We start from the raw sequence: 21,192 nt of genomic DNA on the forward strand, positions 1-21,192 counted from the left end.
CCAGAGAAGCGCGTGCGCCGGACTTGCCGGGCCGCGCTCGCTCGAGCCCGCCGTGTGCCTCCCGTCCTCGCTGCGGACCGGGCCGCGTGCCCCTGGGGACCCCTCTTGCCCTCCACCCCACCTGGGAGCCTCGCCGGCGCCCATCGCTCCCTCCCCGCCGCGCGCTGCTCGGCAGCCCTCTCCCCACCCTTCCCGGGCTTCCCTCTCGTCTCCTCCAAACCCCCTTTCTTCGAGCCCAACTTCGCCCGTTTCTCTCCGCACGTGCCACCCTGCTCGACCTCCCTGTAGTTTCTGCCGGGTGCTCGTGGCCCGGACGGTTTTACACCAACGCACCTCGCATTTCCAGCGCTCCCGAACTCCTCTTTGGTCACTCCAGCCAAGTTGTGGATGCCAGAAAGAAACCTAGTTCTTTGTAACACGCTTACCGCCAGAGTGGTGACTTTAGCTGCGTCTTGAACATTGTCATTTCAGAGACTATGTTTGGCTCATGCGTTTCGGTTTGCAACTGGCACACTTTCTGGCTTCTGCTTTACTCATCACCCGAATGGCAGTACCCTATTTTTCAGAACCAACTCATTTTAAATACTAGAGTCAGTAGGACCGTCAGAACCCAGTAGGGGAAAATTTCTTAGCTCCTTTCACGGCTTGCTTTTTTCCTGTTTTTGAATTCTCTTCAACAATAGTCAGTTTACAGAAGGCGGCACCCTTATGGCCCAGCCTACCTTATGTTCCAGGATCCTGCGGAAACCTAGGGTTATCTTGCCATATATTACTGTAAATAAATGAAATGGAAAATGCTGAATCATGAAACTGATGTAATAGGAAATTCACAGAATACTAAAAAAAATTGAGCAGTGTCATTGTCCAGAATTCCCATTTATGTGACAATGTCATAATTTGGAGTCTTTTTTTCTTAGAGGCTAAAAACTACCTAAGAGATACTGGCAGACGTTAGATTTTGATTTTACCAAAATTTGACACCCAGCCCGAGTATTTTTTAAAACACTCTTTACTTTCTGGATGTTGCATTTCTTAAAGAAGAGAGTGTAAAAATGGAAACCCTGATCTTGCCTTTGTATCTACCTGTTGCGCAATCTGTTCCTTCACTCATATTTCAGAAATCAGGCAATACCAAATTTTGTGTTTGGGTTTACTTCATATTTTCATAAGCAGTTGTCAGTTAAAATGAATGATTTTTTTCACCCAGGGGATATTATTATTTATATTTATGCCACAGGATTACAGCACACAGGCTCGTAAATAAAACTGCCATAACAAATGACAGTGCTTCAGTTTAAACAGATGATCTCTGCACTGGAGGCGCTGCTGGTTACCCCCAGCAGCAGACACTGTTGTCCAGCAGAATGGGCAACGTTGTCTACAGGTGGGATGGGAAGTTCCACACAGGACTCTCAAGGCCCGGCAAGGGGGCTACTTCTGGATGGGCCAGGAAATCAGAGTGACAAGACCAAGACCTAAATAGCGTCATGCTCTGGGGGAACAGAGAAAGGAGCAAATGCAGGGATTCTGATGGGCCAAGGGGGATTCATGAGAACAGATCATAGAGGGGGAAGTGACGTGGTGCTGGACTGGTGCGAAGGGGGAGGACCAGGCAAAGCTCCGGAAAGAGAGGTTGTAGACAACACCGTAACAAGGGAGATAAGCAGAGTATGTGAGCGCTTGGCAACTCGGGAAGGAGTGGATCTTGATGTTGGAATGTCATCTAGGGGACCTGTCAGCGCCTCCTGTCCCCTTGTGCCTCCTTCTGGTGGGCACTGATGTGCTCCTGGGGAGGAAAGACTTTGACAAGCCAGAGAGCCCATCTGCATCTGCATCTGCATCTGCATCAGAAAGTTGTGCACAGAGGGAACGGGCAGGCTGACTTTGAAGGTGGTCTTCGCGTTTTGATCTGAGTGTCTGGCCAGGTGCTGGGAATAGTGCTCTCCAGGTGTGTTCTACTGGAGATCCGCTGGAGGTTTTGAAAAGAGAGACTTCTTGATCTTGGATAAGTTCGGGGTGTGAATCAGGGGAAAATGTCAGCCTCTGCGGGAAACATCTGAAAAGTGCAAAGAGTGAGAAACAGTGCAGACACGTTACGGTGAGCATTCTGCTCAGGCAATGATGCTTCCTGGAGGAAGTGACGGGCGGGCCATAGATGTTGCAGAAAAGCTGAGCAGGATCTCAGCTACCCGCAGACACTTGAGAAGAAGGTGCTTCCATCATTTGGAAGCTACAGAGTAATCATGATAATAGCTTGATTGTGCTAAGTCACTTATAGGCATTATCCACCATTAATCATAGAAACAACCTTGTGAGGTAGGAGCTATTATGATCTTCATTGGGCTGGGACAACTGAAGCTCAGAGAGGTTAAGTAAGTTGTCCTAGGCCACACAGATAGCCTGAGATTAAACCAAGTCCATCTAACCTCAGGGCTCTAGTTTGAACCTATGCCAGTTTATTGCCTTCTGGATTCTGCTGCTTGTAACCTATTCCTCCCATGCATAAATGTACAGTCCATTAGCAGAGCTCTAGCAATTAGAAGCTACTGTGCAATTGGCCAGGATGTGAGGTCATGTCTAAAGTAACCTAAAATATACAAAGCAGGAAGCACAGGCCGCAGAATAGAAGCCGGATGTTAAAAAGAGAGAAGAAAAGGCAAAAGCAGACAATATTTGCCAAGGGTAATAGAGAGGTAAAAGATTGTGTTTTTATAGAGTCCAGAGGCAGCCTGGAGGGTTGGCATTTGAGTGTGTGTGAGCATGTGTCCCAAGTGTATAATGAGTGTGCAATGGAATGCATTCGGAAGCCAAATTGTGACGTTTGGGGACCGACGATTCCTGTTCTCTGTTAGCCTGCCCAGAAGGCTGGAGGTGGAAAGTGGCTTTAGGTCACTGCCCTCGGCGGGCACGTTCCCCCCCCCCCCCCGAGTCACGATGCTGAGGACAGGAGCCCCTTCGCCACCGGCTGGGACAGAATAACCTTCAGTATCAGCCCACGAAGAGGACTATCACTGTAGCTAGGATACTGCCAAAGCATGAATAATTGTGATGAGGCCTGAAAGATAAGTCACGGAACGATGCCAAGCAGATTTCTGCAAACATGATCCCAGGTTCCAGTGACTGCCAGAAAATTCGGAGGTCGGCAAAGGTCAAGATGAAGAGAGCCTTCTCCATGAGGACAAGGGCCTCGAAAGCAAAGGGTAATGAAATTGCTTCCACCGAGGTCACTGGAGCCCAGGAGCCCACTCCACCCAGGGCCACCTTGCCCGCAGGCCCCCTTACTGTTTCCTTGGACCATTAACACTTACCTTGCTCTGTGCTAGGCCAGAACCAGTTGCAGCTGCCCAGCCCATCTGAGACACTGGGGCTTCTACAAGGCAATCTGGGCTACTTGGAAGTCTAGTCTCCAATGTTTAATTTTTTCTTAAGAGAGAGAATAAATCTCACAATGGCCAATATTGATGTCAGCTATAGTGCTGACCTATTCAAAGTGGACATTTGCACTTTTTAGACAATCAAGGGACAAAAAAAATAAGAGGATATTAGCAGCATGGATATATGTATGGATGCTTGGCAGACCATGGTTGTGCAGAGTCTCAAATAATAATGTCATACATTATCCATCCAGGAGTGTTCATTAGCTCCTCCTTGTGTGCAATGCGGGGTGGAGGGAGACAAAAATGAGCTCAGAGACCCTCCATCATTCTGCTGGAGCAAGAGTGATTGTAGCTGTTTGAAATACAGAGTTAATCCTGAAAGTTCACAGCAGCCCATACCTTCCCTGTGCATCCTAATCATAAAATCTGCCATGCTATGTATGGTATTTACCTTTTGTCTTCTTCTGGTATCCTGTTAGCAAAAGCGCAGGAACCAGAGCAAAGGTAGAAGGAAAGAAATAAAGAACCCAGGCAGTTCGCTGTGAAGATGGATGGACTCGAGGAGTCCATAAATAGCCTAAAGTGAATTCCAATCCCCTGTTTATTGGCTCGTCCTATCCCTTCAAGATGGACCGAGGGCAGGAGGGCTGTGGTGCATGCAAGAAATTGCTGATGAGATTCTGTGGGGCAGAGCTGACCTCCCAGCCACTTGGGAAGGGTCACTGAGGCTGGCTAGTTGGCTCATTTCAAAGTGTCTCTGCGTAGAGTGACATCTGTTCACCTCAGAATTGAGGCACGTGGACAAGTTGGAATTTTAGGTCCCCTTTCTCCAAGATGGGAATGCTTAAGTCTCAGGCATTCCCTCATCTGTGGCCGGAAAGTGGTGACAAGTTAAAGGCAAGTGGATGAGCTGAGAGCATTGTCTTAGGTGTTTCCGGAAGACGCAAGGCCCGTCTTCTCTGACTTTAGAATCAGCCAATAAGGATTTGAATTTTGGTTCTGCTTCTCACTGGCTGGTTCACCCTGAGTGAGTTACTTATGCACTCTGAATCCACCCCAGGCCCTCAGCTGTAACACAGGAATGCCGTCTCTGTCCTAGGACTCCTGTGTAGTGCTTAGAAGTGAAAATTTCTTTAAAGTTGTATGTGACAGATTGAGTTAAGAGGGAGTGAGGAAAAAGATTCAGTGCCCTTGGCCCAATGGCGGCACACAGTAGGTCCTCAAAAAAGTAAAACCAGGTCATCCTTAGTTACCTTTGTCTGATTTGAGTTAGAAAGAAACAGCACATTGAATAGTGTTGGGGGTGGGTCTTAAACAACCAGGGGTATTGATCATTGCTGCGATGGTTACTCCGGTCAGCTCACGGCCGGTCTAGGAAGGAGCAGCGCTTGACTGGAAAATGTTTCCCAAGGCACAGTTTGATTTTAAAGTCTGCATTGACATCATCGTCCGTGCTGCTTAATTGCATACTTTGTTGACATTAACAGAATTTTTGCTTATATCTAGTCAGCAGAAATTGGAAGGAAATAGGCCTTTTAAGCCAATACAATTACCTTTTTGACCTATGGAAAGTTTGATCTGGCCAGTTTGGAGAGAAGGCGCTCCCGAGCCAAGGTTTTCTTAGGTGACTGATGGGGTGGGGGTGGGGGCGGGCAAGAGTGAGAGTCACAGATACTCAATTACTGCTCATGGCTCAGGCCTGCTCAGGTACATGTGTAAGTGCAAAAGAACTTCCCATAGGGAGACGTAAATGCTTTAAGATTTTCCAATCTCTGTCCTTCCTTAAATATCAAGTAGGCCATATAGAAAAAAGAGCCAAGTTTCCCTGCTCTTTAGCACAGGGTTATTTGAATTGAGTCTCCCTTTATTGATTTTGTTTAAAGGAGCCAAATGCAGTCATCCTAAAAGAAGTTTAGGCCCTGTTGATAATTTGTTATTTTCCATTCCAAAGATACATGAATTCATGTTTCTTGATTCTCAGGCCGAATGAATGCATTTAGGTCTCCAAATTTAGGTCTTCTATCCCAAACACACATGCGCTGGTCCATTCCTTTGTTTTATAAAAGCACACACACAAATACACAAAAGCAAAAGAGTCTATGCTGTGTGCCCGTGTGTGACGTCATCAAAGTCGACTTTGATTAAGGCTCATTTCTGCTGGAAAACAGGTATTTGAAGGTCTAGGCATCTTTCAGTTCCAGCTCGGGGTGTGCAGAGCAGATCAGCAGCTTTCGTGGTGAACATTTCTGTGGCTGCTTAATTGGAATAATTTGAGGGACACAGAAGTGCCCCCTTCACTCAGAACATCATGCTTAGAGCTGCAGTGCACGTGGGCTGTGCTTTTAAGGCTTTCTCTGCAAAGCTGGTGTTGAAATGCAGCTCTGTGACACTGCCTCTGTATTTTCTCATTATCACATTAATGTGGATGACCCTGACAGATGAACGGGAGTCCAACAAGAGGGAGAAGGACTGGAAATTTAAAATTTTTAATTTGTACTTATGCTCTGTGAAAATGGAAAAGTTGCAGAATGAAGGACTGTTGTCTGAAAGATCTGGAAGCACAAAATAGTGGGGAGAAGTGTACCTTAAATGGGTAAAGTGGGTCTCAGAGGGCTACCTTCTTTTATCTCAGTCCTTAGGACATCTGTGACCCCCAAGGGCCTGGTGAGAAGCCAAACTGGGAAGGGCTCTTTGGAAGGAGTTAATGAGGCTGCATGGAAATTGCTCCTCACAAGAAACCTGGGGTCTTATGAGGGGCGAGCAATCTCAAGAATGGATGAAATGTTTTGTGTTATAGGCAGGAGCCCCCAGGGCTGTGGATCAGCGACATGGGACAAGCCACTGAGGCATCTGGCAGGAATACACATGCCCAGGACCAAGAAATACTTAACTAAATTCTTACTGTGTGCTAGCTCTGTCCTAGAAGCTGGAGACATGGCAGTGACATGGACTCTGACTTCATAATTTCTAGACAAAAGAATGGGCGGATAATTTTTTAGCTCATGTTAATGCAACCTGGCATGTGGAAATACCTATGAAGGTTGGACACGTGTCATGCCTGTAGCTGGAACTCTTCAAGTTAATTGCCTTATTTTCTTGGCAGGAAACAGCCTATAACCACACACATGACTTGAGCCAGGAAATCAGCTTCAGCTTAATCAATATTTAGAGTGTGATGTGTTGCTAATCGGTGTTGGTTTTGTACATAGTGGAGGTAGCCACAACTCAAGGGGTAGCAGCTCCCCCTGGGTCTGCTCCAAGCCAGGCAGAGCCAGCTTCCTTCACTGCAGAGCTGCCGCAAAGCTGAAGACCTTCAGGCCTTCCCGAGGAAGTTAGACTGTGCTCTGCGCAAGCTGCCTTAGTGATTCAAGAGACTTTCTTTGTCAATCTCTGTTGTGTGACGGAAACATTGCCCACTCTCTGAAGTTGCTCCAAAGCTCCTCTTCTCCAGTCCTAGAACTGTCACCCACACTTTCCCCACTTCTCAGACAGGTTATATCCTTTGCCCAGCCTATCCTCACATTCTCATTCCACTTAGATTATTTCTGAAACAAGTAATAACAAGACGTCATCACCCACTGCCAGAGAACTCCAGAAGACATGCAGTCGAACCCTATAGACTATGCATGTGTGAAGTCTGGCTGGTCACCCCTGTCTCCTGCTCAGTAACTCCTTAAGAAGCATATTTTCTGTCACTTTGTGTGCCTCAAAACTCTTATCTAGAATCAAAGCTTGATAAATAGACCATGCAGCAAACTATGGCCTTGGGGTCAGTCCAGCCAGTTTGCCTGTTGTTGTAGATGGAGCATTGTGACCACAGCCATGCTTGTCAAGCTGTGTGTCCACCCTATGGTTGCTCTCAGAAAAGCCGCGCAGAGTTTCCTAGCTGAGACCGATACTTAGTGGCCTGAAACACCTGTGAAATAAGTTGGCCTTCCATCCTGGTAGCTTCTGCATCCCCAGATTCAATCTAGGACCCTCCCCTCTCCCCCGCCAACACACACAAATTGGATCTGTACTGAACATGTTCAGACTTTTTCTTATTCTCTAAACAACACTATATAACAACTACGGACGTAGCATTCACATTGTATTAGGAATTGTAAGTCAGCTCCAGATGATTTAAAGTATACAGGTGGAGACGCATAGGTTTTGTGCAAATACGATGCTGTTTTATAGATGGGATTTGCACATCTGTGAATTTTGGTATCCTTGGGGGCTCTGGGAATAATGTCCCGTGCATACCAAGGCATGACTGTATGTACACCTGGCCATTTTTCACAGGGAAAATCTATTGATCTTAAATGTAGAATAGTGCCATCCAGTAGACAATTTAAGCCACATACATGATTTTATATTCAGTAGTTGCCACATTAAAAAAGTAAACAGCTACTTTGAGGGTTTATTTAACTTGACGTGTCCAAATGTTATTTTTTAGCATGTTATCAGTATCAAAATTATTAATGAGGTATTTCACAGACGTTTTTTCTTTCATACCAAGGCTTTGAAATCTACTGTGTCATTTATGCTTAGAGTTAGGCCCAGCCCCAGTACAAGTGCTTAATCTGCCTTGTGACCACCGTGTTGGGTCACACTTGTCTAGAACTGGTGTTCATTTGGTTTATTTTTGCTGTGCTTGAGACCTTGAGCCAGGTGAAAATAAAATAAACTTCATAGGAGGATACAGAGATTTTCTTTAAAGCTAAATTTGGAGGGCATGGCAAGGTGCAGGTGAGGTGTGTGTATACCTAGCTGATCCCCACGGTCACCAGCTGACACCTCAAGCAAAACTGAAGCCAGGCCCCTCACACTGTGCTTATTAATGCGGGAAAGTGTGACTGGTATGTATTTAGCAATCAGATGTGAAAGAATGAGCTGGATTGCTATTAACTGCACTTCGCAGTGAAACCTAGTGAAATCAGATGGGTTTTGTTTAAAAAAGGTTTTCACTGGCATTTGTGGCGTTACAAATGTGATGGAGAAAAACCAAGGTGGGAGAATTGAGGCTGGTGAGTTTTATGGTAGACTAGAAGAGAGTGAGGAAGAGGTGTGAAGAAGTTACTCTTTGGAAAAGAACACGATGCAATATGTAGTACGCCATGGCCAGACCTGGACTCGGTGCCCCCTGCGCTCTCAAAGTAAACAGATGTCTCCTTGGGTAGGATTTGGCGAGGAAGCATCCTGGTCCCTGCCGCCCACTCGCAGCTTCCATGGACACTGCCGTGGCTGGCTTTGGGGGCAGCTGTCCCGTGTTTAAGGGCCTGGTTTCAGCTGCATCCTCGTTCGAGCACACCTGGGCTCCAGTGGAAGGTAGGCCTGCACCGCAGCTTGGGCACCAGTGCTGGGTGCCTCTCTCTGTGTGGAAGCTGCATGCAGCCCGGAATTCTGTGGGTTCACTCTGCAGGCTCTGCAGTGGGGCGACATGGGATTCGAACCCCTCGGCTGTCATGTCCTCATCCCAACAGTGAAGGAGTGGGCCGGGCAACACCCAGGGCTCATCCCCTCTAACGTTCTGCACGTTAATTATGAAATTATTTTTATGTTTGTTTTCTCCCTGTGATCTGGCAATATAAATGAGACCATAAAACAATTAAATTTCGCTGTGGGGGCGGACAGTGGAGACTGTGCCGCTCTGTACATATTTCTTCCCACAAGTTTCCCATGACTAATCCAAAGGGATCGCCAGCCCCTCCATTCTCTTCCTGCCATTTGCGGAAACTACATTTTCCATTTTCACTTTTGTAGAAGGTTACTCTGCCCCCTTTTTGAATATTCATGTGCTGCAAAATTCAAAAGATAAGGGATAGAGTGCAATGCATAGCTCGCTCTTACCCTAGCTCCTCCCTCTTACCCACATCCTTATCCATGTGGATATTGTGTGATTAAGCAATGGTGTGTTGAAATGAATTTTTAAAAACTGTGTGTGTGTGTGTGTAACCCAATATGACATTTTTGAATCTGCTTAAAAACAACAAAATACCCCACCTTCTCCCCAAAATCTCTTTAGAGATCATTCTATTATCTGTACAAGATCATTCGCTTTTTATAGTTGTATAGTACTCCAGGGGTGGAGGTGCTGTTTTTTATTTAGCCGGTTCTGTCTCAGTGGACATTTAAGTTTCCCATCGTCTGCTCTTACAAACAGTGCAGCTGTGAAGAAATCTGTTTGTGCCCCATTTTGTGCAGATTTGAGTGCCGGTTGTAGGATAAATACCTAGAAGTGGGATTATCGGGCTGGAGGGCAGGTGCACTTAAGCTGTTGGTGGCCGCTGCGTGGCTGGCCATGTAGCAACTGCTGTCCAGCAATGGCCACACTCTGGCCAATGCGACAGGTGACCTGCTTGATCTCTGTGGGTCTCTGGGTTAAAACGGCAGCTTGGCAGAGTCTGACTTCACATTTCTCTCCAAATGAGTGAGAATTTACTCATCAGTAAGCTGCTCATTTTGCTAAGGGGTTGTTAGCTTTGTTTCTAGTTGACAACAGTTGCTGTAAAGGGGAAACGCCACTCCCTTTCAGGGACACCTGCATTGGGCTTTGCTGCCAGTCCAGTCCGAGTTCCTGAGCTGGGAGTCGGCGCTTTCTGAGGCCAAGACTCTGCCTCTCTTCCCCGCCTCCCACGGCCTTGTCCGTTTGTGTCTCCACCCCTGCTCCTTTCCCTGGTCAAACCAAGCTGCTCTCCTGTCCTGTGTATCTGCATTTCCCCGCCTTCTTGTCCTGCTTTCCCCTTGCATTTGCCCCTGCAGATCTCCTCTTCGTCCCTCAAAGCCCACCTGACAAGCTATTTCTTCCACGAAGCCTGTCTTAACCCTCCCCCCACTGTTTATTATTTGACCCAAGCTCTGACCATATTCTGTCTTTACCACTATCTGTGTCTCTATGCAGGTCTGATTCCCTGAGAGCAGACTTCAGGTCTCGTCTGCCCTTGGCTCTCCACAGTGCTAAAGTGAAATGGAACAAAGGAGGCCTGTGTCTTTCTTTGGAGGATACTAGAGACCTTTCTCTTTAAACACCAAGTAGAAATACTCACAACATAAAACTGGCTATTGCAGCCATCTTATGTGTAGCTCAGTTGCATTAAGTAAATGTTATGGTTGATACATTGTGTCAACTTGGGGAGTCTAGAGATTTGGCTAAGTAACTTAGCAGGAAGCCAGAGTGCTTACTTTGTATACATCCTGAGCCTGCAGAAGAGGAGGGCATGGAGATTGTGTGAGACCTACACGCCCCTCAGGTGGGGGTAGCCTGTTTACAAAGTAAGGCAGGGAAAGAAGCTGCTTGCCACCATTCCTCTGGGTTTGCTCTGGCTGTTTGCTGTTCGGGTGCCATTCCCCCCTTTGCTCTTGTTGCTTTGCTATCTTCTGCCTGGGACCCAGCCAAGTATGGACTGAAACCTCCACAAACTGTAAGCTAAATAAACCTTTCCTTCCTTCATTTTGGACGTTGGGTATTTTGTCTCAGCAACGAGAGAAAAGTAACCAAGACAGTAAATTGCCCCCATTGAACAGCCATTGTCACTTTCCGTCTCTAGCACATTTTCATGGTAACACTGGAACTCTGGACCTGTTACACACAACAAGTCCTCGGGCCCTGGCAACCCTTGTTCGGCTTTCTGCCTCTGAATTTCACTACTCTGGTGTAAGTGGATCATACAGTGCTTGTTCCTCTGTGTCTGCCTTATTTCCCTTAGCAAAGTTCATCAGCGTTACAGCATATATCAGAATTTCACTCGATTGTGTCGTGTGCATGTGCTTTTATTATCCACTCATCCACTGACAGACACTTGACTTGCTTTTAGCTATTGTACATAATTCTGCTAGCAACACGAGGGTGCAAACACCTCCTCAAGTCTTTGCTTTCAACTCTTTGGGGTATATACCAGGAAGTGGAATTGCTGGGTCAGATCATGTGGCTTTATATGTTGCGTTTTATAAAGAAACTGCCGTAACCTTTTCCATAGCAGCATTCCCACCAGCGGTGTACAAGGGTTCCAATTTCTCCATGTCCTTGGAACTTTTACTTTTTTTTCTTTTTTTTTTTAAATAGTAGCTGTGCTAATGGGTGTGAAGTGATGCAAAGTAACCTTCCTGCTTTTATGCTTTAGATACTTGAATCACAGAGTCATATTTAGAAGAGCTCTTAGCGCCCATATTTCAGGGCCTCACTCTCAAAATGCTGCTTTGATTTCATAAGCAAGCTTCCTGGAGGGCTCGGTCGTTTGAAGAACTAGCTAAGCAAATGCGGAGCTGAGATCCTTCTTGGCGCACATAGCAGCATTCATGGTGAAAGAGACAACACGGTCCGTGGTCCAAGCTGCCTGTGTGTGATTTGGAGTAGCAAGAACCACCTGCTGGTCCATCCGTGCTCCTGGCTCATCCAGGCTTCGCACCTAGGGGAGAAAAAGGGGCCCCGCTGGCATCCCTGGTAGAGGGACAGTTCCCTCTTGGGTGCCCTTTGAACTTTTGTCTTTGCCTTTGATTTGGCGGTATCTGCCCACCATTTGAAGTGAAGACGATAGTCTGAAAATGTCTGAAGCTGGGTTGTCTCCTTTTTGTTTTAAGGCAGTCTCAGTTGCTACTGGATTTGTTGTGGACTGGCTCCCCCCTTTGGAAGCCAGCTTTGAAAGTCGCATTTTATCAGCAGATGCTACTGAGCCTGGGGAGGGAGTTTAGTGTGGCCTAATCTTCCTGTGTGTGTGTGTGTGTGTGTGTGTGTGTGTATGTGTTGATTTTTCTCCAATCCTCCAGTAGGGCTTTTGACATCTTTTCTCTTTCACATTCGTTCCTTTATTTAGATTGGTGTTTTCCCCCCCAGGAAACTACTGAGGCATGCATGTGTTCATATGATGTTTTTTCTGTATTTCCTCATATATTTTTTCTCCTTTTCAGAATTTTGTACCGTCTTTGGGTAGGCAGACCTCCCTGACGACATCAGTGATGCCCCGAGCAGAGCAGAGCATGGCTTACGAAGACTTTATTTATTTTACTGTTCTTGAAGGAAATGTCCGCAACGTGTCTGAAGTCGCGGTTGAGTATTTATGCTCCCAGCCTTGTGTTGTCAATTTGGAAGCGGTCGTTTCATCCGACTTCAGAAGCAGCATCCCTGTGTACAAAAAAAGGTGGAAAAACGAGAAGCATCTTCACACCAGCAGGACCCAAATAGTACATGTGAAATTTCCAAGCATTATGGTTTACAGAGACGACTATTTCATCAGACACTCCATTTCCGTGTCTGCAGTGATACTACGAGCCTGGATTACTCACAGATACGGAGGCACAGACTTGAATGTTAAATGGGAGGAGAACTTGCCGCACACCGTGGCGAAGAACTACACTCTGCTGAAGACGGTCCCACCGTTCCAGCGCCCTTTCAAAGATCATCAGGTGTGCCTTGGTTGGAACATGGGCTATGTTTGGAAGCTTTGGGCACACAGGATTCCACAGTGTCCTCTGGAGAACGGTAGGTTGTCGGCCGTGGTAGGAACCACATCCTCATTGCTTCAGGTAGCTGCTGTCGTCACGGGGAGGCAGGAGGTGATGCTTGGATTAGCAGCGGGGGTGCGGGGCAAGGAACACACAGGGAGTCTGGAGTCTGTAATGTTGGTCTTCGGGGGCAGAAGGAGAAACGGGAAGGGAGGGGAGACATCGGGCAAGAAGAGAATGGAAGGGGAAAGCGAGGGAGGGACAAAGGGGAGGTGCTGGGAGCCTTTGAAAGGCCCAGATCTGCGATAAGTTGGAGGAAGCATTCACACCGGGAGTCCTCCAATCTTCTCCAACCCTCCAGTAGGGCTTTTGACATCTTCCCGAGACTGGGAAGAGCTTCTTGCTGTTCCTGCTTCCCCCACCCCGATCCTGAGTTTCTTGTGTTACTATTGCAGTACTGGGGATTGAACCCAGGACCTTTGCACTGAGCTACATCCCTAACCCTTGTTTAATTTTCTATTTTGAGATAGGCTCTCCCTAAATTGCAGGAGGCTGAGCTTGAACTTGGGATCCTCCTGCCTCAGTTTCCCAGAATGCTGGGATCGCAGGGGTGTGCCACCACACCCAGCTTGAAGTTTCTGTTGTTTTAAAGCAGCGTGTTTTATCCCCAAGGAAATAAGCCCCAGGAGGAACCTTTGTGTCACAGGAGGGTTGTCTGGTAACTATTGCCTGGCTTCCACTCCTGCTCTGCCGCTTTCTGTCCATGTTATTTGTGAACTCTCCATGCCTCAGTTTTCTTATCTATGAAATGGAATAACAAGTAATTCCCTCAGAGCAAAGTGGTGAGGGTTGAATGAGCCAGAATTGCTTAGCAAATCATCAGCATTCAGTAAAAAGTGGCTGTGATGATGCCAGAACCCAAATTCCACATTTTCACTAACTGCTCTGTGGTGACAGTGTCTGCAGGACCCCTCCAAGGGGCTCCTGCGACCCTCAAAGCCTGCCTTAAGCACCAGGACTGAAGATCTCTGGAAGGGTGCGCTTAGAGGGGGGTCTGATGTTCCAGAGTATGAGGACCACCTGGTTGTGGGGCTACTGAGCTCCTGCCAGTTCTGCTTCTCTGTTCTGGTCTCAAGGCAGGCGGACCCCCAACCCCCAGATCTGTCATTTCCTAAAGAGCACCTGTGACAGAAACACTCAGTACTCCTGTGTGAGTGCAAATTCCGAAGCCTCAGGGCCAGGGATATAGCTCAGTGGCACAAGCGCCTGCCTGGTAAGCACAAGGTCCTGAGTTCAATTCCTGGTGCCAAAAAAGAAAACAAACAAACAAACAAAAAAACAACAACAACAAAAAAAACAAAGACCAAGGCCTCCATCTACTTAGGATGAAGGGGTCAGCATTTTAAACCCACTCTGATGCACCCTGACAGCCAAGCCTCTGTCCCAGGGACACAGCGGGTGGGACTTGGATCCTGTCCTGACTGTGGCTGGGCAGCAGACTTCAGCAGGACTCGATGACTCTTGCTCTGTGCTCTTCTGCAAGGGCTTGGCTCCCTGTCACCTCTGGCCCTGATTTCCGGGGAAATGATGTCTATGTAGAGTGGCTGCATGTAATGAAAGCTGAAACCACCAGTTTCCATTGGTCCCAACCACGGCCATTGCCCCAGCACATTCAACATTTTAGAAACTCTTTATATTGAAATAATGATAAAGCCCTGGGAGGTGACAAAGCCCATAGAGGGATATATCGTCATCTGGATTCTCTCGCTGGCATCTTCTGTAACTACAACACAGTATCAAAATCAGGGAACTATCAGTGATCTAATACCACTAACTCTAGACAGAATTCATATTTTACCGGGTTTGTAGAAAAGGGGTGATGCTGGCTATTGAACCCAGAGCCTTTGTACGGGACTCCATCCCCAGTCCTTGCTTTATTTAATTTTGAGACAGTCTTGCTAAGTCACTAAATTGCCCAACCTGAGCTTGACCTTTTGATCCTCCTGTCTCAGCCTCCAGAGTGCTAGAATTATAGGCATATGCTACCAGACCCAGCTACTACTAGATTTTATGTGTATTCATATGTGTATGTGTGTGTATATATGTCTGTCGTGTGTGTGTGTGTGTGTGTGTGTGTGTGTGGTTCTGCACAATTTTATCCCACATTTGGCCTCTTCTCTGTTTGTGTGGTGCTCCCGGTGCAGAGACATCTAGAAGCTAGAAGGAGGCAGGTTCTCTCTCTGTGTGTGCACCCATTCGGACGGAGTGGGGTGGGTAATAAATAAGGTGAGCTGGATGCATTTTCACAGTCAGTGTGCAGCCCTCCTCCAGGCAGAACCCCTGCGCACATCCCTCCAGGATGCCTTCCACGGGGACACCTAATTTGCTGAGCAGAGGGAGGTATGGGGCACACACAGCCATGGTTTTGCTTTGCCTCCGTCTTTGTCAGGACTTAATGATTCCATTTCAAGTTAGGTGAATCATATTTTTCTCAATGAAGAATAGCTGAATTGCAAGGTGCAAGTTTCCAAATGCAATCATTTATGAATGGTCTCTGCTTAGGGCACCCGAGCAGGCCCTTCACAAGGGGAGCATCTTTTCTTTCCTTTGCTATTCCTTCCCCTGTGCACGAGGCTCGGACAGGCACCGGGAGGTTTTCCCTCCTACCTGCTCAATGCTTTGCCTTTGGCACGAGAACCAGCCTAATCAAATCGTATCACAGAGGAAAACCCTTTCAAAGAATTAAAATTCTTTGAAACCAAACTCAAGGGGAGCTCCGTGTACCCTTCAAGCCAGCTGTGTTCCAGTAGCTGTGATTTGTTGACCAAAAAGCAGAGCGTTGCCTCTCCCTGTCAAAGCAGAAGGCACAGGAGCTGCCTGGGGACAGTGGCGCTGCCACCTTTGCTCTGGGTGTTGGCTGTGGGAGGAGGGGCCCCGCTCATGGCTTGTTCTCTTTTCAGCTGTTGATGAATGAAAGGGGCCGAATATCAGACAGCATTAGTGAGACAAAGTGCCGAGCCGTGGGCACCTGTCGTGTCCTGTCATCACGGTCTGTGTCCCCACTGATGAGGGTTTGGGGCTGTCTTCTGTGTCAGGTACCTGGTGACCTGTGATGGCTCTGCCTGGGAACGGAAGTCAACCCTGACTGGCTTTCACTTATGAAGAGAGAACGAAGTCCCTATGCTCAGATGTTGCAGGAGAAGGCTGGGATGCCCTCTGCCACTGCCATGGCTTAGGACTCAGGCACAGGCTGTGTGTGCCTAGGGGCACCGGCGGCCACAGCTCCTCTGCCAGGTCCTGACCAGGCCCCTGGTCTGCAGGGGAATCTGCAGACTCTTGTCCAGCCGAGCTGCGTTAACTCAGGCTCTGGTGTCGCCAGCCCTGCAGGATGCGTGTGTCTCAGGGCTCAGCCGTGTGTCCGCCAGGCACCTGTCCTGCTGCTGCGTCCTGCCCTTGTGGGCCAAAGGTGGTTAGGCAGGCAACACCCATGGCTGCGTGTGTTGTTGTTCATTTCCTTGGGGGAGGGGACAAGCATTATCTGGTGTCCCACACAAGTCAGATATGCGCCTGACTCATGGCAAACTTTATGAGAGAAGGCAGCCACACAGGCTGGTGACTCCAACCCCAACCTGAGACCTCAGGGACCTCTCTCCTGGTCACACCCATGCTGAGTGCCAGCCAGTGCTGCTGGCTCCGGCCTCTGCCTGGATGTGTCACATGCTCAGTCCCTCCTTGCCACGAGTACGGCTGTCGTCCTATGCAAGCCTTGCCCCCCTGGCCTCCAGCCACCGCTTGAAGTGCCCAGCTCTCGCCTCCAGCCCCCCAGGAGAGAGTGCACAATGATCCCTGCTTCAAACCCCTCTTCCCTTGTGGTTGGCACCAGCCTGCACCCCTCACCTCGCCCTGTGGGCTCTGTCCACGTCCCCTGGTCACCCTTGCCAGCCCCAGTTCCTGCTCACCTCCCCTTGGATGGACCAGTCCATTCCCACCTGAAATGCTCTTCTCCAGGTCCTGCACGGCTTACTTCCTCCCTTTCCCTTTCAGACCTGTGTTCAAACGCCAGCTTCCCTGGTGGCCCATCGAAGGTAGTGACCTTGTCCCCAGCCTTTCAGCTCGTCACTCCCCGCCTTTAGTTTCCTGCAGAAACTTACCATCATGGACACCATTGTGCCTAAATAGATGTGATTGCCGATTTGCCTGTTGGTGGTCTCCCACACTAGAACACAGCTCCACAGGGCCAGTGCCCTTTTCTGCTCTGCTCTGGTTCACAGCAGGGTGCCCGCATACATTAGGCGCCTGAGGGAGCGAATGCTCTTAGCCAAGGGGGAAGGACAGTTGCCTCGTGCTTCTGTGTGACCATCGCACATGATCCCCACACAGCCGTGTGGCCACATTGGGGAGTGTGAGGAGGTGGGAGGTGGCCGTGGACCCGGGCCCTCTGCACCCATGTGACAGCTTTGCACCCGGGACCCGCCTGAGCACCAAGGTACACACTGCAGGCTCTGCTTGTTGCTTCTCCCTTGTAACCCCGGGCAAGCTCCGCTTCCCCGTCACCCAGGAGTTTGGTGTTCCTGCTGCTGCTGGTCGCTCGGACAGCTTCTTGGGTGTCCCCAGACCCGAAGCCCATGGACCAGCCCTGCCCCGCCGCCATACTTGGTGACTTCCTGGCAAAATCACACCCATATTTCAGTAGCCAGCCTCATTTCTACCTCCCCCATCCCCGCCCTGGAAATCCATATGTAAATACGAATGTGTATTTATTTAAAGTTATTTCCTCAATGAGGAATTAACTCTCCACTTCTAGCCCCTCCCTGCCGCTACCTCTCTGATGATGTGGCTCATGTTCAGTCCAGTGAAACAAAGACTGAGCACCTGCTGCGGACAAGTTTGTTGGCGCTAAGGCTGGAGGCTCAAGGATGAAGACCCCAACGCCTCTCTTTAGGGTGGTCATGTGGGAGGTGGACACGGTCCCACTGATTATAGCCACTCTCCACCTCTGAGTGCTGACCATGTGTCTCCATCCTGTGAACTGGTTTTCCTGGACATCTAATTGAATCTTCCCAATACTCTCCTGTCATATTTACAGAGGAGGTAACTAGTCCAAAGAGGTAGACTAACTTGTCTAAGGTCACACAGCTGAAAATGATGGTGCTGGTACTTAAACCCAGATAATGTTTCTCACGTACCTATTGAGCTCTTCTGCTCGATGAAGTCCTGAAGCTACTTATTTACTTATTTTAACTCATTCACCATAGAAAAAGGTTGCTGAGTATCTTGGTTACTTTTCTCTGGTTGCTGAGACAAAATATCCATCCCCCAAAATTAAGGAAGAAAAGGTTTATTTAGCTTACAGTTAATGGAGGTTTCAGTCCATACTTGGCTGGCTCCAAGGCAGAGTGGCACATGGCAGAGTGCAAAGGTTCCTGGCAGCGAAAGATAGCACAGCAACAAGAGCATAAATGGGGAGCAACAAGCCTCTTTCCCTGCCTTATATTGTAAACAGGCTACCCAAGGGGCTGTGTAGCATTCACATACTCTCCATGCCCTCCTCTTGCACAGGCTTAGGGTGTATACAGTAAGGACCCTGGCCCCCTGCCTAGTCACTCATTTAACCTTCTAAACTTCTCACATTGACACAACGAACAGCATCCTAGAGCGCTAAGGGCGTGTCCTTTTCACCCCAGGAGGAAGAACTGCTGAGTTACTTAGTTAAGCTTCTAGACTCCTCCGGTTAGCACAGTGTATCAACCATAACACTGAGCCAGCTCTGTGTGTTAGTTGGATGCCTTGCTGGGCTTTTTCACAGAGTAGGTGACATTTGATAATAGACTTGGGAGGTAGGCAGTGCTCACAGTCAGAACAGTGATGGAGGGGAGGGCACCCGGCAGAAGGGAAGCCTGAGCCCCAGCAAAGGGAGGACCTGCAGCCTGATGAGGGAGTGGAGTGCGCCTGCATCCCCCAGTGTGCAGGGCAGCAGTGAGGTCTTAGCTTTGTGCCTGTGGATGGGTGGGAGAGGCCATCCCCGTGTGGTGTGGAAAGAGGATCTGAGAATGAGCTTACATAGTGAGAAAGAGTGCATAGTCAGTTGATTACTGCTGTCTGCCATGGGGAGGAGGTGTGGGCAGAAGCAAGCTTGCTGTGTGTTTGTATTTGGAGGTGGGATCTCAGGTAAGGCACAGGCGATCCAGGTTAGGAGCATACTGCCAGGGTTCCTAAGGCCTTAGCAAGGGATGTGATAATTTCTCCATAGTGTCTACCTTTATAGCCACTTCTCTGTGAGATGAGAAACTCTTGGAGAACGTGGCCATTTCCTATTTTCCTACTCTCTTTTCTTTCCTGCCCCAAATTCTTTCTCATCCTCAGATTCCATGGATTGGAAGTATGATTTCTTATAACAAAATTCCAGGACAACAAAACGATGGAAACTTAAGTTACATGTTGAAGCCCGACTTGACTTGTCTCTGTCGAAAAAAAAAGCCTTTGCAGTAGAGCTGTTCAAACCAATGACATGATGATAGTTTTTCTAATTATAAGCTGTATATTTGGCATTTAAAAAAAACCCCATAGACGTAGTTCCTTTCCCCCCCAGTTAATCACAGTAGTCTGAATTTTTCAGTAATAACGTTAATTAGTGCCTAGCATCTGCATTGCCCTTTATAATTTTCAAAACACTTTTTCCATGCACATTGTCTCATTTAATCCTCCTAATAGTCCCACGGAAAAGACAGTATTATTCTTGTCTTCTCCTTAACGAGGAGGGGAAACTGACACTCGGGAGTTTGTTTAACTAGGAGCCCAAACTTCTGGATTCCTTCGACTTTGCTGAGCTGCCTTTCTGAAATATGCTAATACAGTCCTAACCCAGGTTCTAAATTAGAAGAGATACTTTTTTTAAAGTTGAATTTTTATCGATGTGAATCATCCTGCTTCCTTCACCCACTGGACTTGGTCTCTTTGAAGCGGATTGGGCTGCGCCGAGCAGCCTCAGAGGCCCAGGTGGAGGCTGCTTCCTTCTCCTCGCCTGCACGGAAATGTTCAGAGCCTTTCTTCTCTTCTTTCTTCCCTGCAAACGGAGTACATGTACCTGGTAAAAAATTCAAATAGTATAAAAAGGTTTAGAGGGGAAGAATTAAGTTCCACCCACCCCAGTCTTCTGGTTCTTTTCCCAGAAGCGAATACATACAACAGCTTCTTGTGTCTTCTTCCAGAAATATTCTCCGCACACAGAAGCCTCGAGTTTAAGCCTCTCATCTTCATGTGCAAATGAGAGGATACTAGAAACTGCCTTGTACTCATTAGCAATGCAGTAGAGATTTTTCTGTATCAGTACATATTGTATGACCTTATTCTTTTCACCAGATTCGTGGCATTCCATAGCTCATCTGTCCATAATTTATTTATCTTCTGTCAGTGGTCAGGCAGGTCATTTCCAGTCTTTTCTTTCTAACAAAAAGGCTTCGCCAAACACCTTTGTACAGGGGTCTCTGTGCACACATGAAATGTATTTGGAGAATAAATTACCAGGAGTGGAATTTACTTTATTCTCGAGACTCCTGATTGTGAATATTCCATGGGCTTCCAGAGTACCCGTTTGATCTCCCAGTATCCTTTTTGCAGGGGAAGTTCTGACTTCAATGGTTTTGGTTAGAAAATAACATTTTTATTCTTACACTTTTGCTTTAAGGAAACTAAAACACTTGATCGCCACTGCCTTTTTAATGCCTTGCGTTGCAGAAGCTTTATTGAGTTACCAGCCTTCCAGCTTCACTCCTGAGGTTGAAAATCGTACTCTCTTTTCCCCTCAGTTTTACTCACAGAGGTTCCTTGCATGGAGACCACGTAGCTTCTCACTGAGGTGGAGGGCCTCAGCGGCACTCTTGGGGGTGTTGGAAGTGCATCCTCAATAGGGCTTTGTTACAAGACGAGGAGCCCTCCCCAGAGCAAGGGGTCTGTGTCAGGGCTCTGGAACCAGGGAAAGGGCTGTTGATTCCCCTCAACCCACCCACAGAGGGATGAGATTCAAAATACTTAACAAGAAGTAAGGGGCTGGCCCCAAGCCACTTCATCAGGGGCTAGCCTGAGTGCTGGCACGGGGTGGCCCTGGAGGCCACAGCTGAGCTGGGTGGTGGCCTGCAGAAGGGGCCAGGGAGGGAGGTCCTAGTAAGGGCCCTTGCAAGTTCAAGGCCGGGTTACTTATCTGACCGGTACAGGAATGCTCCACATTTTAGCAGCCAGTTGCCCCATGTAGGCATGCCACCGGACATCACCCACAGCCCTCTCAGGGTACCTGTGAGATGCGGTTAGTTCACAGTGGGGAAACCAGGCTTGAGTCATAGCTGGGCCTCTTCTTAGCTGCTTAGCTTTCAGCCAGGCATGAATGTTTTGTTGTCTCCAA

At 48.0% G+C, this 21,192-nt stretch overlaps 1 protein-coding gene and 1 long non-coding RNA gene across 4 annotated transcripts in view; one reads left to right on the top strand and one right to left on the bottom strand.

Moving 5' to 3' along the window:
- The window catches only part of LOC106149342, a 32,494-nt gene extending 31,857 nt beyond the window's left edge, over positions 1-637 (bottom strand). For both annotated transcript variants that reach the window (XR_001235478.1, XR_001235479.1), the window contains exon 1: positions 334-637. This is a non-coding gene — a long non-coding RNA (uncharacterized LOC106149342). The remainder of the gene's footprint in view (positions 1-333) is intronic.
- An 11,626-nt stretch (positions 638-12,263) lies between these two features.
- The window catches only part of Sel1l3 (sel-1 suppressor of lin-12-like 3 (C. elegans)), an 89,261-nt gene continuing 80,332 nt past the window's right edge, over positions 12,264-21,192 (top strand). For both annotated transcript variants that reach the window (XM_005392032.2, XM_013518080.1), the window contains exon 1: positions 12,264-12,834. In XM_005392032.2, the coding sequence (XP_005392089.1) occupies positions 12,312-12,834 (523 nt within the window). In that variant the 5' untranslated portion in view covers positions 12,264-12,311. The remainder of the gene's footprint in view (positions 12,835-21,192) is intronic.

The sequence above is a fragment of the Chinchilla lanigera genome, unplaced genomic scaffold (genome assembly GCF_000276665.1).
Source record: "Chinchilla lanigera isolate Chin_1 unplaced genomic scaffold, ChiLan1.0 scaffold00042, whole genome shotgun sequence".
Lineage (NCBI taxonomy): Eukaryota > Metazoa > Chordata > Mammalia > Rodentia > Chinchillidae > Chinchilla > Chinchilla lanigera.